This window comes from Labeo rohita, chromosome 2 (genome assembly GCF_022985175.1).
Source record: "Labeo rohita strain BAU-BD-2019 chromosome 2, IGBB_LRoh.1.0, whole genome shotgun sequence".
In the NCBI taxonomy this organism is placed as follows: domain Eukaryota; kingdom Metazoa; phylum Chordata; class Actinopteri; order Cypriniformes; family Cyprinidae; genus Labeo; species Labeo rohita.
The window spans coordinates 5,724,136-5,746,170 of NC_066870.1; the positions used below are offsets into that span (position 1 = coordinate 5,724,136).

The following is a 22,035-nucleotide window of genomic DNA, read 5'->3' on the forward strand; positions in this document are numbered from 1 at the left end:
TCACATACATTTAATAAGTCAGGGAATGTACCAGTATGCAACTATACAGACAATCATTGTGTAATATGGCAAATAATGTGTTTTGATACTTTGAGTATTTCTCAATGTCAGAATTTTTATTTTCGAGTGAGTTTTCCCTTTAACATCACCTTCTTCTAATTACATGCTCTCTAAAGTAACATCACAAGATCTGGGAGGTGACAGATTGATTACAGCATAGAATTAAGATGGCATCTGAGGCAAATAAGGTCTCTTACACACACACACACACACACTCTCAGGCTCATGACTGCTTCAGCAGTGTACTGTAACTTAACACTCAACAAAGCAGCTATTCAGGACCATAACGCAGTGCACACAGCTCTCAACACTATTTATATATCGTTCCCAAAGAGGTACTGGAAACATGCACATTCGGATGTGCAGAGAAAACTCTCATCTAACACATTGTAATTGAGGTACTATAAGAACAAAGCATAAAATTCACAAAACAAATAGGCAATCGTGAATTCCCTTAAAGGGAAAGTTCACTCAAAAAATGAAATTTCTGTCATTAATTACTCACCCTCATGTCATTCTAAACCTGTAAGACTTTCGTTCATCTTCAGAACTCAAATTAAGATGTTTTTGATAAAATCCGAGAGCTTTATGACCCTGCATAGACAGCAACGCAACTGACATGTTCAAGGCCCAGAAAGGTAGTAAGGACATCAGTAGTTCAACTGTAGTGTTATGAAGCTACGAGAATACTTTTTGAGCACAACAAAAACATAAATAGCAACATTTAACAATTTCCTCTCCACCGTCTCACAACGCATGCATGTGGTGCTGCTGACACACAGTGGAGACTAACACGGAAGATGTATGTGTCGAATATACATATAGTCATGGCCAAAAATATCAGTACCCTTGCAATTCTGTCAAAAAAAGCAACACTTCTCTCCGAAAATTGTTCCAATTGCAAATGTTTTGGTAGTCACATGCTTATTGTTTTTGTTTGCACTGCAACAACACACACATACACACACACACACACACACAAAAAAAAACAAGTCAAACTTGACAAAATTTCACACAGAACTCAAAAATGGACTGGACAAAATTATTGGCACTTTGTCAAAATTGTAAGAAGCATGTGATGCTCCTGTAATTTGTATTTAGACACACCTGTGGCAAGTAACAGGTGTGGGCAATATATTAATCACACTTGTAACCATTTAAAATGGAGAAAAGTTGACTCAACCTTTGTGTTGTGTGTCACACTGAGCATGGAGAAAAGAAAAAATGTAAAGAGTTGTCTGTGGATTTAAGAGAAAAAAATGTGGAAATACATGGACAATCTCAAGGCTACAGTCCATCTCCAGAGATCTTAATGTTCCTGTGTCCACTGTGCGCAATATCATCAAGAGGTTTACAGCCCATGGCGCTGTAGTTTACCTCCCTGGATGTGGACAGAAGAGCAAAATTAATGAAAAATTACAAGGAAGGACTGTTCGAATGGTGGATAAAGAACCCCGATTAACTTCCAAACAAATTCAAGCTGATCTGCAGACACAGGGTACAACAGTGTCAGCTCACCCTATCCATCGCCATCTGAATGAAAAGGGACACTATGGTAGGAGACCCAGGAGGACACCACTGCTGACACAAAGGCATAAAAAAAAGCAAGACTGGAGTCTGCCAAAACTTGTGACAAGACCACAATCCTTCTGGGAGAACGAACTGTGGACAGATGAGACATAAGTCGAGCTTTTTGGTACAGGACATCATGGCACTGTTTACAGAAAAAGAAATGAGGCCTTCAAAGAAAAGAACACAGTCCCTACAGTCAAACATGGTGGAGGTTCAAAAATGTTTTGGGGTTGCTTTGCTGCTTCTGGCACTGGATCCTTGACTGTGTGAACAGTATCATGAAATTTGATGATTACCAAAGAATTTTGGGGTGCAACACAGTGGCCAGTGTCAGAAAGCTGCGTCTCCACCAGAGGTCATGGGTCTTCCAGCAGGACAATGACCTGAAACACACTTCAAAAAGCACTCAGAAATGGTTACAAACAAAGCACTGGAGAGTTCTGAAATGGCCAGCAATAAGTCCAGATCTGAATCCCATAGAACACCTGTGGAGAGATCTCAAAACAACAGTTGGGAGAAGACATCCTTCAAATCTGAATGACCTGGAGTGGTTTGCAAAAGAAGAGTAGTCCAAAATTCCAGTAGAGAGGTGTAAAGAACTCATTCATGGTTACAGGAAGTGATTGATTTCAGTTATTTTTTACAAAGGGCTGCTACCAAATATTAAGTTAAAGGTGCCAATAATTTTGTCCAGTGCATTTTTTGGGTTCTTTATGGAATTGTATCAGATTTGACTTTGCTTCTCTGTTTTTTTTTGTGTTGTTCCAATGCAAACCAATAAAATAAAAATAAACATGCGAGTTTCTGACAGAATTTGCCAAGATTTTTGGCCATGACTGTATACAACAATATATATATATATATATTGTAGGCATTCAATCTGCTATTGAATGTGCATGAGGAGAAAAAAAACGTAGCATGCTAGAAATGATGACCATAGCAAAGCGCTGAACGACTGGCCTAGAAATGTCTGCAGTGCTGAGACAATCATTACAGTGTAGAGTTTTTATATTGCGCATCTTCCTGACAGTAAAGTGAAGTTCTGTATTGCTTCTGTATGGGAAATCATTTTTGAAGTTCTTTCATTGTGAAAGGTTGGCAACATGTCATATCTCTTAAACCTCATTGTGAAACTGCCCCCACCTCTCACACATCCAAATACACGCTTCCTCTTTCTGCAGAAGAGGAAAGTGCCCTATCGGAAATAAACGCCGTCACGGATCTTTCGCTCTCAGATGGACGATGGCTTCTTCTGGAGAAATTTGTCTCATATTTATAAGGATTTTTATATTGGTTTATGTTGAAAGTGAAGGTCAGCCTTTTCTTCAGAAACATGAGTGTGTATTACATTTATTACAGATTTATTGGCAAGCCTAGCTCACCCCACCCTGGGTAATATAGTGTTGTCCGACTCACCCTGAAAAATCTTTGGCCCACCTTAGAGCTGGAGTCAAGTCTATTTATCACACTTTTTTTTTTTAATTATTAAATAGTCTGCTTCGTAACTCTTCGTAAGTTTGAATGCTAAATTAAGATACTTTATCAACATGGACTGAATACATTTCACAAACATATATATCTGTCACACATATCGATATACTTGTCAATGGCAACAATGCTGTATCATTTTCACTCATCACAATCACACATCAAAGACATAGTTCAGAAAGTTGAGAGGCTGTTCCAAGAAAAGCATTCATATACAGGCCTTAGATGACTCAGCGACTGTCATCTAGTGTGGTTATCTCGGTCCTTCAGGTTTTGTAGTGATCTGCAAGGCTGCACCTACAGAGGTGTAAAAAAGTTTATTGCATACTTCAGAATGAACACCTCATTCATTTACAAACACACACAGACCCTTGTCTCTCTGTAGTTTGAGATAAAAACTTTTTGAAGTACGTGTCAAAGTTTTTCTTTGCCTTATGACATTTTTACAGTTGTGTCAATACCTTTCAAAATTTTAGCTGTGTGGCTTACAGTCGATGTCTTTTAGCTTAGCATATATGCTAGTGTTAGACAGTTGAAGTCAAAAGTTTACATACACCTTGCGGAATCTGCAAAATGTTAATTATTTTACCAAAATAAGAGGGATCATTTAAAATGCATGTTATATTTAGTACTGACCTGAATAAGATATTTCACATAAAAGATGTTAGTCCACGAGAGAAAAATAATAGTTAAATTCATAAAAATGACCCTGTTCAAAAGTTTACATACGTGTGATTCTTAATACTGTGTTCTTACCTGAATGAGCTGTGTATATTCTGTAGTTTCTGAAGGGCAGTAAATAAAGAAAAAAAAGATATTTAGGCAAAATAATAATAATAATAATAAAGTACACATCTTTATTTTGTTCAAAAGTTTACACCCCCCAGCTCTTAATGCATGTTTTTTCCCTCTGGAGCATCAGTGAGTTTGAACCTTCTGTAATAGTTGAATATGAGTCCCTCAGTGTGAAAAGATGGATCTCAAAATCATACAGTCATTGTTGGAAAGCGTTAAAATACACAAAAATGCTGGAAAACCAAAGAAATTGAGGGACCTGAAGGATTTTTCTGAAGAACAGCAGGCAGTTTAACTGTTCAGGACAAACAAGGGACTCATGAACAACTATCACTAAACAAAAAAAACAGCTGTGGATCATTCAGGTAACAACACCGTATTAAGAATCAAGTGTAGATCAAACTTTGATGACAGGATTTTAATATATGCATGGAAACCTTCATCCAGTGATATCACAGGTAGCTCCAAATGCATCTCCAACTGGGATTTTATATTAAAAAAAAGATCAAGCTTGCTTCAGTAGGTTGTTTTGGTGCCCTATTTATCATTAGTAATAACATATTGGCCTCATTTGAACTTTTCACTGTTCTGTTAAGTAGTGTGTGTGTCATTTTTTTTAAGCATTGGATCATTCCTGCACACAAAACATCCATTAAAGGTGCCATGAAATCAAAGTTAAGACAGTTATAAAACTCATTTTATAATTGTGCTTTGAGGTTCTGAGCTAAATATTGACAACTAATTAGGTACATTCATTTCAGAATGGCAGTTTTTCTCTTGGACCAGAAATAAAGAACTAAACATTTTTTTGTCCAATCAGATACTTTGCAAAATGAGAACTTGTTTACCTCAATACCATCTGGAACCAACAAACATGTAGCAAATCCATACCTAAAGCCTACTTACGATGAGCCTTTCAGTATGTCAACATGCAGGACACATGCTTTCACTGGGTCTTGAAGCTAAGAAGTAAGTCCTCAATCCAGTGCACACACCTGCACTGTACTTTGCACCTGCGTGTACTTTTGAAACACATGTGTCGGCTTTCTCAGGTCAGGATCGATTCAGCACACATGACCTCGAACGGGAAACATAAGTCTCGCTTTGCTGTGGAAAACTACTTGACCAAACAGATCCAGAAGTCCATTGATCTTCCATTGAGCATGCTGACCTTAGCCTCAGTCCAACAGTACAGAATCTATGAGAGGTCAAGCACTGCATCAAAGTAAGGTTTACCTTTGAATGAATCTGCGATAAATTGCAATGCTATTGCTTTGATACTTGAACACTGATCAATGAAGGGACAGAGGTCTATATATATATAAATATATATAACATTTTCGTTCTTCTTCGCTCATGGAGAACATTAATGGAAAATTTAAATTCCACAAAAAGGTTCTTTATTTTTGAAAAAGGGTTCTTTAAAAAAAGTTTTTCACATGTTCTTTAAGGGCCATTCTACAGAATTGGTTAAAAATCAGAGTTTTGTTTTTCCATAAATCTTGTATGTATGCAAATTGTATAATATCCAAGGTACACATTTTTTTTAGTAATTGTGCAATTAATTCTCATATTGCATTTTCAGAACGTTTTGGAATATTTGTCCTCTCTCCAAATGTGTCACTACCGAAACAAAGTAATATATAATTTAATAATAAGGGGTATATTAAACGATTACGATTTTGCTAACCTCTTCCTTTTAAATATATATTTTTTTCTATTTTATTAAAAAGTTTTCAGAGTTAAATCAATAATTACATTTTAAACAATATTTTTTTAAGTGTGATTTATGAGATTTGATGTATTTTGAATCTAATTTTTCTTTGTAAAAGGCAAAAAGTTAATCATACTGATTTAAAATTTAAGGATTCATTAGTCTGAATATACTATCATAAGATGTTAGTTGATAATTCAATATACTTTATTTTTGACAAAACATCCCATGTTTCGGTAATGACAGCTCATTTTCGGTAGCGATGGTAATGATGACGTTTCGGTCGTGGCTGTTATGGTACTGACAATTTTACAGTGATGTCCTACCGAAATGTTTCGGTCGTGACAATTTTAGATACTTTTGAAGCTAGCTCAAAGATGCTAATCAGGACATTGTGAACTAGCACAGTTCTGAACAGTTGTACACATATAAAAACTAAAGGTTATGGAATAACTCCCAAAAAATGGTGTTCGGTAGTGACCAGGGTTGCCAGGTTTTCACAACGAAACCCGCCCAATTGCTACTCAAAACAAGCCCAAAACTAACCCAATCGCATTTCGAGGGGAGTTCCCCCATTAAAAATCGCATTCTAGGGGATTAAATACACGTTTTTTTTTTGTCGGGGTTCCCCTGGTAAATTCACATTTCAGTGGGTAAATATGACGTTATTGGGGTCGACTCAACCCGGGGACATCAAAAACAACCTGTGTTAAAGTAGTCCAAGTCCACAGGAAAACTGCGGACTTGACAACACTGGTAGTGACATTCTTTAAAGTTACACCGATTTTCATACTTTTGAACACATTTACCTCAAAATGATGGGGGCATATCTACTCACCACATAAACACATAAATATTTCCTGTTCATAAACAAGCCAATGGACTAAAACATACACTGTTTCAGTAGTGACATGAACATTTTTTAAGAAATCAAAAAGATATTTTTAAAAAACAACAATGGAATAAAATGCAAAAATTATTTAATCATGTTAGGGGACAGCCACCTCCCAGTTACAAGTACCACTAAATGATGATTTTATATACATTAAGCTTACTGATATTTTAAATATTACTGTGGGTTTCAATAGGTATTAAACGGATGTGTAAGATTTGAATATTTAAATGCTTTTTAAATGTGTTTTTTGGTTGTGGACAGCAGTTTGCACCAATTTCTGTAGAATGCCCCATATAAACAAGCCTAACCGTACGTGACTCACATGTGAGGACTAATGAGATTTGTTCTTGTGTGATTGTGTCTCTTCAGAAGACTTGGAAGACTAAAACTGTTTATTTCATATGGATTACTTTTACTATGTCTTTATGAACTTTTTGAAGCGTCAGTTTTGGTGAATGTGACTTTCAATTGAGTTTAATTAGAAATGTCTTCACTTTGTTTTCAAAGATGATCAAAAGATAAGACTGACATGAGACAGCTTTTTGATTTTGAGGAACTGATCCTTTTATGAGTTTTCCAAGACATGTGTCATGATATTAACACACATAATTTTTAGACAAAAAGTACTGTGTTTCCTCATTATTATTATTATAGTCTTTTCTAAAGCACCACTATTGCTCATTCTTACAGGGATTTTCCCCAAATCCCTAAGCATTAAACTTTGGCATATAATTCATCCTGCCCCGTTTTTGCTAAAGATATGAATCATATGGCGAATTGATTTCTAGCTTTATCCCTCACCCGCCAGCTTCTATGATTCTCTTGTTTCAACACCTGATCTGATTACTTAACTTTCTCCTCTGTCCAGCACTGCCTTATCCAGTTACCTCACCTTACACCGGTGTGACGTTTCTCCACCGAAGGCCTAAACAGTTTAATGATGCAGATCCCATGCAGCTTAGCAAAGATTTGCAACAACTTGTAACAGTCAGCCAAATCGGTTAGTTACCCTTGTTAAAATGAGGTCAGATCGCATTGTGTGAGGCTGTGGGTTTTAAAATACAGTTATAAGACAAACAGCAGAGATACCTAAGAATGGTGTATTTTTTCAATATTTTCACATGAAGATTCTCTGAATCTTTTTTATTAGTTAAAAAAATAGTTACCTTTTAAAACATTGGGATTTTAAGAAAGACGTCTCTTATGCTTATCAAGGCTGCATATTTGATTAAAAATACAGTACATTTTTTAAACGTCATTACAATTTTAGTCTGAATATATATTAAAAAATGTAATTTATTCCAGTGATTCAAAGCTGAATTTTCAGCATCATTACTCCAGTCATCAGTGTCATGTGGTCCCTCAGAAATCATTCTAATATGCTGATGCGCTGCTCAAGAAACATTGCATAAGTCATTTCAAAACACTGCCAACAACAACAACATTAATAAAGCCAGAAATCATCAAAACAATAATCCTATAACAGTAATGACATAATTGATTCATGCTGCAATGCATGCTGGGAGCTCGTAAACAAATCAGCAGCATTGTTCAATATGAAACTGTTTGTTCAGACAGCTTTGTTCTGTTGGGACAACATCTGGTGTGAATATTGTGTGTGTTTTTATGTGAAGTCACATTTTACATCTTCACATCCGTGACACAATGTGTTCCATATACTGTAATTACATAAAATATAATAGGTTTTTTTACCATGTGATTGTCTGTTTACACACATTAATGATAGAGATAATGGTCACATATCAGTTTGTTTGCGCTTAAACCGTCTCACAGACCCTGACCTCTGCATGGCTGATACAAAGATGATATGATATAAGCTCCCAGGCTAAACACGTGAAAACAGTGAACTTACTCCTCAAGCACATGTGGACATGTGTCTCCCTGCATACATGCATTCCAAACACACGAAACACGACTACTGCCATTTAATTTAGTTGATAATTGGTAAGACTTTAAATGTGTTAGCATTAGTTAACTACATGAACTAACAATGAAAAAAACTTCTAAAGGAAGGAATATTTCATCCATGAAATTTCTGCTTAAAATTCACTCACTCTCAGGTCATCCAAAATGTATGATAAGTTTGTTTCTTTATCAGAACAGAGTTGGACAAATAAAGCATTACATCACTTGCTCACCAATGGATCCTCTGCAGTGAATGGGTGCCGTCAGAATGAGAGTCCAAACAGCTGATAAAAATATCACAAGTAATCTACAAGTAATCCACACCACTCCAGTCCATCAATTAATGTCTTTAATCTTTATACTGTTGCCTTTGGCCAGAGTTCATAATTCATATAACGCATTCTCCAGTTACAAAGTCCATCCACTACTGCCCTCTCATATCAAAATCCACTGACATACATTTATAGAACAGTTTTAGACTGTGTTTGATCTGTGCATATTTCTCTCCTGATTCAGACGAGACAACTTCTTCACTAGAGAAGGTAGTTTTATGGATAGAGGACAAAGTTTTAAGGTAAAATTGTTCTTAGAAACATGTAGCTTTTTACATAGATGGACCGGAGTTGTGTGGATTACTTGTGATATTTTTTTTTAAGCTGTTTGGACTCTCATTCTGACGGCACCCATTCACTGCAGAGGATGCACTGGTGAGCAAGTGATGCAATGCTAAATTTCTCTAAATTTGTTCCCATAAAAAAAACAAATGCATCTACATCTTGAATGGCCCGAGGGTAATTTTTTTTAACAATTTTTAATTTTTAGATGAACTACTTCTTTAACATTAATTTCAACATTTACTACATTAATCAAATGAAAAGTCAGCATTATTTAATGGCACGAATGAACAATGAACAACTGTATTTTTATTAAGTGACATTAATAAAAAAAAATTAAATATTTGAATTTCCCATTGTTAGTTAATTTCAGTTTAAGGAATAGTTCACCCAAAAATGAAAATCTGCTTAAAATTCACTCACTCTCAGGTCATCCAAGATGTAGATGAGTTTGTTTCTTCATAAGAACAGAACTGGACAAATAAAGCATTACATCACTTGCTCGCTAATGGATCCTCTGCAGTGAATGGGTGCCATCAGAATGAGAGTGCAAACAGCTGATAAAAACATCATGATAATTCACACCACTCCAGTCCATCAATTAATGTCTTTAAACTTTATACTCTTGCTTCTGGCCAGAGTCCATAATTTATAATAACGCTTTCTCTAATGACAAAGTCCATTTACTGTTGTCAACTCATATCAAAATCCAATGACATATATTTATAGGACTGTTTTGGACTGTGTTTGATCTGTGCATCTTTCTCTCCTGATTCAGATGAGATGACTTTTTCACTATAGAAAGCAACATTATGGATCATTATGGACTGGGTTTTCAAGTTAAAATGTCTTAAATAATGGATTTGTTTCTTAGAAACGTAGCTTTTCACATGGATGGACCGGATGGGTGTGGATTACTTGTGGATTATTGTGATGTTTTTATCAGCTGTTTGGACTCTCATTCTGACGGCACCCATTCACTGCAGAGGATCCTTTGGTGAACAAGTGATGCTAAATTTCTCCAATCTGTTCCCATAAAAAAAACAAATACATCTACATCTTGAATGGCCTGAGGGTAAATTTTTAACAAATATTCATTTTTGGGTAAACTATTTCTTTAACATTAATTACAACATTTACTACATTAATCAAATTAAGAGTTAGCATTAATTAATGGCACGAATAAACAATGAACAGCTGTATTTTTATTAAGTGACATTAATATATTTTTTTTAAATATTTGAATTTCTCATTGTTAGCTAACTTTAGGTAATGCATTACCTAAGGTTAACCAGCATAACCTTATTTTAAAGTGTTGCCTGATAATTTCATTAAGTCACTAGCAAATATTATATAAAGACTTGCATATATGAACATACATAAACATAAATGAATCACAGATGCATGACATTTCTAACCATGTGAATCTCCATTATGATCTTAAACATAATATGTACTGATGTTATCATTATGTGCTAATGGAAGGCTATCATTCATAAAAGTACTATCAACGTAAGACATTTACAGCCCTTTAATGTAAGGCTCAGAAGTGATACACTCAGCACTTGTTGCTTCAGCAAGTGCTCGCTTCAGCTATCTTTAGCTCTGACACTTCCATACTTAGAGTAAACAGCTTATCATTGGCCAGCGTTTGGTCATAGATCTGTTACACCATATATCACAACTTCCTCTTCCAGAACAACATCAGCACAATCTCAAATAGATCATCTTTTTGAAGCTGTTCAAAGTTCACAGTGTACTTAATATTTCATTTAAGTAATACTATGAAGTAAATGTCCAATGTTGACTTATTATACATCAGCAAAACAGAAAAGCAGGGCTGATTTGGTGATTAACATCAATGCTCTGATTCGGCTGTAATCTCAGTCTTGTAAAGGCATCTCTTTGTGTGTAATGTTTTGTACGAAGTAATTAAGATAACATAGTTACTGGAAAAGAAGAACATGCAAAACTGGATCCCTCACCTCAGGCATTACAATCTAGTATGTTGAAACGGGTGAGGCAAGTCAGAACAGGTTTGAATGCAGGGTATTTTCAGAAGGTGAACGTTAAAGTAAACCCCACCTTATGTGCCAAGGTATCTGCCAAGACTGTCAGCTGAGTGAGGAGTGTATGGCTTTCTAGGAATGCAGAACAGAGTGACAGTGCTGTTCCAAAACAAGACCTCGAGCAGGAAACTGTTTTCAATGCGCCCCCTGGTGGACAAACAAACACAGCTTAGATTATTCAAACCAATTTTTTTTTTGTTTTTACCCCTTAAGCACATAATTCAACAAACAGGCTGCTCCTAATCAGGTATAATTCTAATAATGATAACCTCATTTATGTTTTACAGAACAACATGCTAAAATGTTTGAATTGAACTAGGCCACACAACGTCTTCTGCTGAACCTGTTGAGATGGAATTTCAACTATTGGATTGCGTGAGCTGCTCGATGTTTCCACCCTCATTCCTACATAAAACTTCGTTTAAACTACAGTTTGTCTTCTGTTTGAAGTGTCACTACATTGCCAAGGATAAAACACATTATGCATTAAAGGCTCAAGAAGGGAAGTCAATTTATTTGATGTGTATAACTAAAATAAGAACTTAATTTGACTTAAATTAAAGGGATAGTTCACCCAAAAATGGAAATTCTGTAAACATTTACCCACCCTAAAGTTGTTTCAAACCTGTATGAGAGGACAAAAGAACAGCTGAAGGATGTTGAAGAATGTTGGCAACTAAACAGTGGCTTGTAGCTAAAGAAGCTCGGTTCCACCACTGATTTAAAGAAATGTAAGTAATTGTAAGTGACTTTTTTCTCACAATTGCGAGTTTACATCTTTTTTTGCCCTCATAATTGTGTAATGCAAACTCGCAATTTTGACCTTTTTCCTCATAATTGTGTAACACAAACTCGCAGTTTTGACTTTTTTTCCCCAGAATTATGTAATACAAACAAAAAAAATTTCCTTATAATTGTGTCATGCAAACTCACAATTCAGATTTTTTTTTCTCAGAACTGCTTAATACAAACTCGGAACTGCGAAAAAAGTCAGAATTGCAAGAAAAATAGTAATACAAACTCACAATTCTGACTTGTTCCCCAGAATTGTGTAATACAATCTCGCAATTTTGACTTTTTTCCTCAAAATTGTGTAACACAAACTCGCAATTCTGACTTTTTTTCCAGAATTGTGTAATACAAACTCGTAATTCTAACTTTTTTTCCTCAAAATTGTGTAATACAAACTCGCAATTGTAGCGATTTAGCTCAAAAGGGAAATGTATATAAATAATTACAATTAATTATGATTAATTATAATTATTTATATCAGGTGCCAGTAGTAACTGTAGCAGAATTAATTTTCCATCAACTAATCTGTTCATCCAGCGAACATTCAGTATAATTTTTATATCAACTCTTAAGAAATTTTATGTTCTTGGCCACAGTAAATAACTTTCTGAAAGTACCACTGCATTAGAGTGTGTACCTCGAATCGGAATCGTAAAGGGACGTTAATTTACAAGTCAGAATCAAAAATCATGTAATTTGTGCACAAGAGTTTTATTAACGAAGGACTAACACATAACTAATCTAAACAAACAAACACAAAATCACTCATGCATGGGGGAATGGTCAGTGAAAAGCCATTAGAGAGAGACAAGGAAATGAAGCTATGAAAGAGTCAGTTAACCACCTGAGTGAAACCATCAGTGCTGTCTACAGCTTATACTAAACCTCTGTTCTGTTTAGTTAAATGTACGATACTTGCATTGCCTTGGTCATTGAACAAGTGTCCGAATGCAGTCTCGGGTGAAAGTCTTGATGGTTTGGAGGAGTGGCGATTACGTTCTTCCGGGTCCGAAGAGTGATGAACTCCAAAGATGTTCTGACTCGATGGTGACTGGGAGTTTCTACCCATGTGAAAAGTGAAGAAGAACCAAGAGCTGAGAGGGACCCAGCTGAAGTCCTGTGATCTTTAGGGAATGGAAAGACAAGGCCGCAAGGCCTGGCGCAACTTAGAGAAGTCCCGACGAGTTCTAGCTCATCCTCCTCCTCCTCTTAGGTTCTAAAAGAACTCATGTGAGATGAGTGAAGAAAACTAAAAAAAACGCTGAAGAGAAAAAAGTGTTCGAGGACATTTCCAAGAAGGTGAATTCAAGGGTTGAGTGAAAATGTCTGGCTCTTTGTGGTCGAGAGCCACAGCTCTATATGTTGGGGCCTATCGGGCCCACCAGGCACACCCCGTGCCGGCTCAGGCTCCCCGTGGGTTCCTCCACACGGGCAGCAATTGGAAGATTTTGCAGGAGAGAGTAGGGGAAGAAGAGAGAGAGCCTTTAAGGTCTCTGGGGGGCTACACCTCCAGGAGGTCCGAGAGCCAATAGTGACTTTCACTTTTGGAGGGAAAGTTTACAACTCTTTGTCTGTGAGCATGGTATTTTGCATATGTAATTCCACTGGGTGTTGATGTAAACTACTAAGGATTTTTAAAACACTAATATGTTGCAAAAGTATCAACATATAATATACACCATCATGTTGATGATCAAAATACAAATTCAAAGAGCATGGCATAGGTAAGTTATACTACACTAGAGATCTATCATAACAAATGCAAACAACAGAATACAATGAAAACACAAAAATTACAAGGCAGTAATAGTAAAACTACACACAATGACCTGGGGCTATGTGTGATAGGAAGGTCAAGGATAGGTTTGTCTGTGAATGAATAGGAAAGAGTCCATTTCTATAGGCACTGTGTCTTTCCTATAGGCAGATATGTTCTGTTTGCATTCCTTGAAGCAATAAAACCCATGATATCAGATGGTCGCCCTGGCAACTGAGCCCTTTTGGGGTGTTAGTTGCTTTGGGGGGTTGTCTCCAGAAGTCCAGCATATAGCTGGCTTGTTGGTTTTAAAGATCATTTGTTAAATGTAACAAATAACTGTATGTCTGATTGGTCCAGATGCTACACAATTTTGACTTTTTTCCCAGAACTGTGTAATACAACCTCACAATTCTGACATTTTTTGCACAATTGTGTAATATAAAGTCACAATTCTGACTTTTTCCTCAAAATAGTGTAATACAAATTCATAATTTGGACTTTTATTCCAGAATTATGTAATACAAACTCACAATCGAGATTTTTTTCTTAGAATATAACTTGTGTGAATCTTTCAATTCTGACTTTATTTCTCACAATTGCAAGCTTATATCTCACAATTCTGATAATTCACAATTTCGTGAATTATTTGGGAGATATACACTTGCAATTCTGAAAAAAAAAAAAAAAAGTCAGATAAAAAGTTTTTAATTTAGTGGTGTGAACTACAGAATCACCCAAAAATTACAAACTAACAGATTATTTTATTTATTGGCTGGAACCCATTTTGACACATTTTTGGATGTCTTTTCGATTTGTTAATGTGGCAGTTTCAAATGTATTTATTTTTTGCAGTATGCAGATTGTACAACTTAAGGAAAAACAATAAATGATGTAATGTCATTATGATGATGTTTTTCAACTCAAACGTTCTCAAACAGACAAACAATGTTCTCTGTAAAACTAGCATTTGAAGATCTAAAACTGCTGACTAGGAGTGATCATATAGAGGTACAGATTTTACAACTTCTTGTCTATAAACATTGTAGATAAGATTTTATAGGATCTCTTTTGTTTCTATGCCCTGCCTAAGTCAACAAAAACAACAAATACGAGCTTTAGAAACGTCACAGGAAGAAAATGGCACTTGTTCGGTTCAAATAGCTTTACAAAGAGCCCAAAGTGTCCTACTTCCAGTGGCCGACTTCAAAACGAGTTCAGCTCTCACATCCGCTTGTTCAAAAGCGAGTCACACTGTCACTCAAGCTACTGTGGCTCTAGAACAATCGCATAAAATTAATTGACACGCTATATAAAACCAATGACGCAAAATGAAAGGATTAGGCGTAGACCATATCTTCTGATGACTCATAATAGTTTCCTTTAGGAATGACTGCAGTTAAATCTTAAATGTGAACGCCTGTGGCAAATACTGCAGGACGGTACGGTTATCCCGTAAACAGTGATGTTGTGCAAAAGCACATGGCAACAAAGTGTTTGCCAGCAAGATATAAATCGGCTAATTACGGTGCTAAGCCTTTTAGGTAAAATTAACAAGGTTTCCGAGGAAGTAAGCGCTGTCATTATCCTGGTGTCACTCCATAATGCTGCTGTGACACGTTCAAATTTGCACCGTTCAGATTTATGGACATGTATCTTTAAAACATCATTAGAGCACTTTGCTGCAGCAGATAAAACAAAGACCTCGCACCCATTTGCTAAATTAGCTGTATTTTGATACACCATTTGTACATCCTCTATTTATTTACAACCAACAAGCCCATTTTGACAAATGGATGTCTCTGCTTTGTGGCTCATTTTGCCTCATTTAAAAGGTCACGGAAAAGACGTGTGTCAATAACACATAAATCATGGTTTGCGTGGTATATAAATGAAGGCGTTCTGAGGTCAGAAAATCAAAAGGCTTCCATAAGCTCAGCAGAAGACACTGCTTTTACACTTTTTCCAGCCATGAAGGTGGTGCTGCTGGTGGTGCTGTTGGTGTGGGCCGCGTGGGCAGATTCGGCCCAGGCCCAGAAAGCTCTGAGACTCTGTGGCCGTGAGTTTTTTCGGGCTGTCGTCTACACGTGTGGGGGTTCCAGATGGAGGCGGGGCCGAAACGAGGACCCCATAAATGGTCGGTATATATTTTGTCTTTGCTTGATCAGTCATCATCCCAGCATAAATGAGGGTTAAAAACACCTATGGTTAGATTTTTACTGAAATTGTAGTCACTGTCTCAAATGTATCATATGTGACCCTGGACCACAAAACCAGTCATAAGTAGCATGGGTATATTTGTAGCAATAGCCAAAAATACATTGTATGGGTCAAAATGATCGATTTTTTTTTTTTATGCCAAAAATCATTAGGATATTAAGTAAAGATCATGTTCCATGAGGATATTTTGTTAATTTTCTACCGTAAATATATCAAAACTTAAAATGATTAGTAATATGCATTGCTAAGAACTTTGTTTGGACAACTTTAAAGGTGATTTTCTCAATATTTTGATTTTTTGCACCCTCAGATTCCAGATTTTCAAACAGCTGTATTTCAGCCATATATTGTTTTGTCCTAACAAACCATACACCAATGGAAAGCTTATATAAACTGACCCTATTGACTGGCTTTATGGTCCAGGGTCACATATGTTATAAAGTTTTAGTAGCCAGCCTTATGAAATAAAATAAAATATCAAATCAAATCAAATAAATATTCTTATACTACATTATATTATATTATAATAGTGTATAATATAATATAATATTCTTAAAGTATATAATATAACAGGACAAGCATTTGGAGAATTTGGAGAATAGATGGATAATATAATATAATATAATATAATAGTTTGAATACATTTTATAATATAAAGTATATAATGATTAACATATTGCTCTGCAACAATGAAGAAATTAAACTTTGATAAAGATTACGTTTTGTGAGAAAATATTTTAAAATGATAAATATTTTATTAGAACATAATTAATATTATAAAATAATTATTATATATTTATATTATAAAATCTAAATATAAAGAGTAAAAATATCGGAATACATTAAAAAGTAATTGTTACCAAACATTAATAAAACACAGTAAGGAACTGATTACAAATCTTTTGGAATCTAATTAAGTTTAATCTGCTTTACAGTTACGTTGCATACTCTGATCACATAATTACATGTAGTTTTCAGCTTTGTAGATTGGAGCTCACAAGACCACTGAAATTATGAAATGACGCAATCAAAATAAATAAATTAAACCTGAATTTGGAACAGCATACAACTCTTAATATTTCTGCCACACAAAGGTTTTGCAGAAATAGTAGTAGTAGTAGAACTGTGCTGTTTCAAATTCAGCTCTTGTGTGCCACCTGCTGTAAAGATATGAGTTTGCATTCTAAAGTCCTTGCTCCTTGTACAGCATGACTTGTGGAGGAAACAAAAATGATTTACAGTGCACGTCTTTGATTTTACACAGGTTATGAAATCGCGACTGATGTGGAGTCACTGACCTCTGCAGAAATGGATCGAGTAAGAAGAGAGGCATACGAAGTACTGCCGTCCACATGCTGTACAGTGGGATGTAGAAAAAGTGATCTTGTTCGCATGTGCTGAGAAACACTCCAGTCCACTTCTTTGTGCAAAATGCATTTAATCTATTATTTTTTGAAGGACTTGAAACTCTCAAAGTTAAAATAGTCTTAAAATGAGCATTTGAAAGATGTTGATATTGTTGTTGCTGTTTTTGAAGAAATTTTTCAAATGCAAAAAAGTATTGTGCCAACATTTAATGTGGACCAATACACAATGCAAAGGAACGGTGCCTCTTGTTTTGTTTAATTTAAGAGGTACTATTAAGAGAATAGATCACTCTCCAAAATAAAAACACCCTAATGAACCCATAGCCTACTTTTATTTTTCTAAATCCTATCAGATAGTACTGAAATATACAATGCATATTGTTTGAGTATATGCATATACAATATCTGCCCCAAAACATGTTAATATTATGATACTTTGTAGGTGGTTTAATGTTTATTAAATTAAATGGTTATTAAGTTGAACCCCGAACTAATGTTTTTAAAAACGTTGTTAAAAGCAGGGATAAAAAATATTATTTAAAGACTACCCAATATTGTATTTTATTGACTATATACAATATCAGAAAATATCAGCTGTAAAACTAAAAATAAAAGCATTTTGAACAAAAACATGAACATGGTTTATGTGAGCCCTAGTTTTGTTGTGTGTGTGTGTGTGGTGTGTGTGTACTTGTTTTTGCTACATTGTGGGGACCAAATGTCCCCACAAGGATAGTAAAACCTGAAATTGCGGTCCCCATAATGTTAAAAAATTATTAAAAATACTAAATGATGTTTATCTGAAAGTGTAACAATGCAAACATGTTTTCTGTGAGGGCTAGGTTTAGGGTTAGGGTTGGGTTAGGGGATAAACAATATCGTTTAGTCAGTATAAAATTTATAGAAGCCTATGGAAAGTCCCCACAATTCACAAAAACAAACGTGTGTGTATGTGTGTGTGTGTACCTGGTATTTATCACGTTTTGGGGACCCAATGTCCCCACAAGGATAGTACTTTGTGACATTTGTGAGGTCCCCATGAGGAAACAGGCTTATAAATCATGCAGAATGAGTTTTTTTCAGAAAGTAAAAGTGTGCACAGTCTCCTGTGAGGGCTAGGTTTAGGTGCAGGGCGATAGAAAATGTGACCCCGGACCACAAAACCAGTCTTAAGTCGCTGGTGTATGTTTGTAGCAATAGCCAAAAATACATTGTATGGGTCAAAACTATAGATTTTTCTTTTATGCCAAAAATCATTAGGAAATTAAGTAAAGATCATGTTCCATTAAGATATTTTGTAAATTTCCTACTGTAAATATATCAAAACTTAATTTTTGATTAGTAATATGCATTGCAAAGAACTTAATTTGGACAACTGTAAAGGCGATTTTCTAAATATTTTGATTTTTTTGCACCCTCAGATTCCATATACTGAAATAGTCGTATCTCGGCCAAATATTGTCCTATCCTAACAAACCACACATCAATGGAAAGCTTATTTATTTAGCTTTCAGATGATGTATAAAGCTCAATTTCGAAAATTTGACACTTATGACTGGTTTTGTCCAGGGTCACAAATAAGGTTTGTACAGTATAAAAACCATTACGCCTATGGAATGTCCCCATAAAACATGGAAACATAACATGTGTGTGAGTGTGTGTGTGATATGTGGACTTGTTTTTATATCCTTGTGGGAACCTAAACCTGAATACACACAGACTCATGGGGACTAGTGTCACCGTGGGGACCTAAATTGAGGTCCCCATGGGTACAAAAGCTTATAAATCATACAGAAAATGCAGAAAGTTTTCTCTAAGGGTTAGGTTTAGGGGTAGGGTTAGGGTAAAGGGATAGAAAATACAGTGTGGAGAGTATAAAAACCATTGCACCTATGGAGAGTCCCCACAAGGATAATAAACCAGACGTGTGTGTGTGTGTGTGTGTGTGTGTGTGTGTGTGTGAAATAGCAATACATTCTCAGAGAAATTCCTGCCACTTAAACGTGAGGTTCATAATAAGAGGTTCATAATATCACCATTCGCAGTACTTCATAAAACAATATTACTGTCAGTCAATGATTTAACCTTTTGTATCGATGTGAAGTGTGTCTCCTCCTGGCGTTAAGGTTTGAGCAGCCTCTTCCGCTTGTCAAACACGACTGAAACAGATAAAAAAAAAGAAACACGGCAGCTTTAAAGAAGCTGATACGGTAAGACGAAATCAACGAGCTGAAGTTCTTCTCGGTAAGTTCTTCAGAAGAAAAGACAAGGCGTGTTTAACACTATGAAACTAAAGTGTCTAATGGTACATTAGCTGCACAAAGTCAATCTTTGTACAAAGATCAATATCAGCAGACTCAAGAAGGTGCAGGATTAAAAGGATAACATTAATAATGCAGGTTGGCTAGTTGACTTTAAAGTTTTGTGCAATATCTTTTGGCCTTGTTACGTGTAGCGTTAGTTACAGTATTTACTTTCTCCATAAAGAAACTGCTTTTTTTAAACAATTAACGAATACCTCTCAAGACAGACCTACCATTATCTCCGACGTTGTTACGTGATGATATACGCTTCTGTAGACGCCAAAGTTCATATATTTCAACTTAATTAGAAAAAAATCATAATGACAAATCCCCAGTGAATTGGGAACGAGCAGGTCTCGCATCTACTGCCCCTAAAACAGCGAACTCATACTCCCATGAAGCTTTGCGAATGACGTAATCGAACCGTCTTTTGTTTATTTATTTGAGTGAATGTAATCCACTAAACGTGCTTTGCAAATTTTGGGGGGACACGATCAACGAGAGGGAGTTTCTATCGATAAGTTCTTCAGAAAAAAACGGCATATTTTGTTTAACAATTTAATATTGTAGCAATTTGATATTGTAAAACGAAAGTGAAAATGTAAAAATCTAATGTAAAATTTAAACTGTTGGATTGACATAGTCAAATCGACTTTTTTTGTCTGAATGTAATAATTCGTTAAGTGCTTTGCACATTGTTCGGGGACTTTAAGGCATTTGCTGTCTGTTTAACTGTATTTAGCCAGTGCTTTCCAAAAACTGTTCTGAAAACACATTTTGTCAAGGAAACTGACAATTAAATGCTTTCCATGCAATGAAGGCATCATTTTCCATTGTTTCCCTGCTGAAGAAAAAAAAACATCACAGAGTTTATGTTAATGTTGATGTTCCTGTTGGTCTCTATTGGTAATTTGGTTGCTTGTTAAAACCAATAAACCATAATGGAATATGTTCCAAAACAGACTATAGGAAACCAATTTTTTTAAAAATGTTTTTAAGCTTTATAGCTGGTGGTTTGTAGTGTTTGTAATGGTTTTTGTAGTGAAAACCATTGTAATTTCTGTGATGGCTTCTGTTGTTTTTTTCAGCAGGTTATGAACTTACACATGTATTTAAATCAGCCTTTTTGCTAGGAGAAGTGAGATATTACCTCATATTAAAATGAGTGTGTGTGAGAGAAGTGACACGGATGGTGCTGTTCATCACCAGATGCCAAAAACATCTCCAAACTCCATTTGTATGTCACTGAGTAATAAATCCATGGATTTCCCACCTGTAATGACCTCTGAGCCCAGGTAAGAAAACACTGAAATTGTATAATATATTAAAGAAATACTTAAATTTCATCTTCATTTACTTATCTTTTTCATTTGTACAATTTTCATTTATTCAGACATAAGGAAGCATCTTCAGAGCCCAGCTGTGTGTCCTTGAAGAGTAATGGGTTCGTTCAGCCACTCAGTAATAAAACAGTGACCTCTGATTTTAGGTAAATGAAAACACTGAATCAGAATTATGTAATACAAAAGAATGCATAATATATGACAAGTGAGTCATTTAAAAGCAATTCACCAAAAAAATGAATCTGTCATTGTTCACTCACCCTCATGGTGTCAAACCAGAAGGACTTGCTCTCTATGTAACTCAGAAGAAAATGTTGCAGCTGTTGTTCATGGTCCTCTTTTCTATATGATGGAAGTACAGCTGAGGTCAAAAGTTTACACCCCCCTTTTAGAATCATTAAAAATGTTCATTATTTAACCAAAATAAGAGGGATCATGCAAAATGCATGTTATTGTTTATTTAGTACTGACCTGAATAAGATATTTCACATAAAAGATATTTACATATAGTCCACACAAATTCTTTGGTTTTCCAGCATTTTTGTGTATTTGAACCCTTTCCAACAGTGACTGTATGATTTTGAGATCTGTCTTTTCACAATGAGGACAAATGAGGGACTCATATGCAACTATTACAGAAGATTCAAATGCTCACTGATGCTCCAGAAGGAAAACCGATGCATTAAGAGCCGGGGGTGAAAACTTTTGAACTGAATGGAGATGTGTACCTTTTTCATATATTGCTTAAATATTATATTTTTTTCATTTAGTACAGAAGATACTTACATGTTTCCCAGAAGACAAAATTAAGTTAAATTTACCCTGATCTTCAAATTCAAAAAGTTTTCACCCCCTGGATCTTAATGCATCATATTTCCTTCTGTAATAGTTGCATATGAGTCCCTAAGTTGTCCTCAGTGTGAAAAGTAGATCTCAAAATCATAGTCATTGTTGGAAAGGGTTCAAATACACAAAAATCCTGGAAAACCAAAGAATTTGTGGGACCTGAAGGATTTTTCTGAAGAACAGCGGGCAGTTTAACTGTTCAGGACAAACAAGGGACTCATGAACAACTATCACTAAACAAAAAAACACAGCTGTGGATCATTCAGGTAACAACA

General features: G+C 35.5%; 2 protein-coding genes and 1 long non-coding RNA gene across 5 annotated transcripts in view; 2 read left to right on the forward strand and 1 right to left on the reverse strand.

Moving 5' to 3' along the window:
• LOC127155074 (uncharacterized) lies at nucleotides 1–19,954 on the reverse strand. Its single transcript, XR_007825532.1, has 5 exons — nucleotides 19,805–19,954; nucleotides 19,354–19,427; nucleotides 11,150–11,280; nucleotides 3,877–3,905; nucleotides 1–3,417 (listed from the first exon to the last, which is right to left on the reverse strand). It is a non-coding gene; the product is annotated as an uncharacterized LOC127155074 (long non-coding RNA).
• On the forward strand, nucleotides 11,525–18,160 carry insl5b (insulin-like 5b). Of its 2 annotated transcripts, XM_051097034.1 has the most exons (3): nucleotides 11,525–11,864; nucleotides 15,651–15,818; nucleotides 17,166–18,160. In XM_051097034.1, exons 2-3 carry the CDS (start codon nucleotides 15,653–15,655, stop codon nucleotides 17,300–17,302), a joined length of 303 nt encoding a protein of 100 aa, XP_050952991.1. In that variant the 5' UTR covers nucleotides 11,525–11,864; nucleotides 15,651–15,652; the 3' UTR covers nucleotides 17,303–18,160. The 2 variants fall into 2 exon arrangements, with proteins under 2 accessions (XP_050952991.1, XP_050952983.1); XM_051097026.1 differs by lacking the exon at nucleotides 11,525–11,864 and having other exon boundaries at nucleotides 14,444–15,818; nucleotides 17,166–18,156.
• LOC127155006 (NLR family CARD domain-containing protein 3) overlaps nucleotides 19,444–22,035 on the forward strand; it is a 12,770-nt gene continuing 10,178 nt past the window's right edge. Inside the window, exons 1-3 of one of the 2 annotated variants that reach the window (XM_051096918.1) lie at nucleotides 19,444–19,512; nucleotides 20,705–20,866; nucleotides 20,965–21,060. In XM_051096918.1, coding sequence (XP_050952875.1) covers nucleotides 20,733–20,866; nucleotides 20,965–21,060 — 230 coding nt within the window. In that variant the 5' untranslated portion in view covers nucleotides 19,444–19,512; nucleotides 20,705–20,732. Of the gene's footprint in view, nucleotides 19,513–20,704; nucleotides 20,867–20,964; nucleotides 21,061–21,881; nucleotides 22,027–22,035 lie in introns of those variants that run through there. The other variant, XM_051096928.1, reaches the window with a different exon arrangement.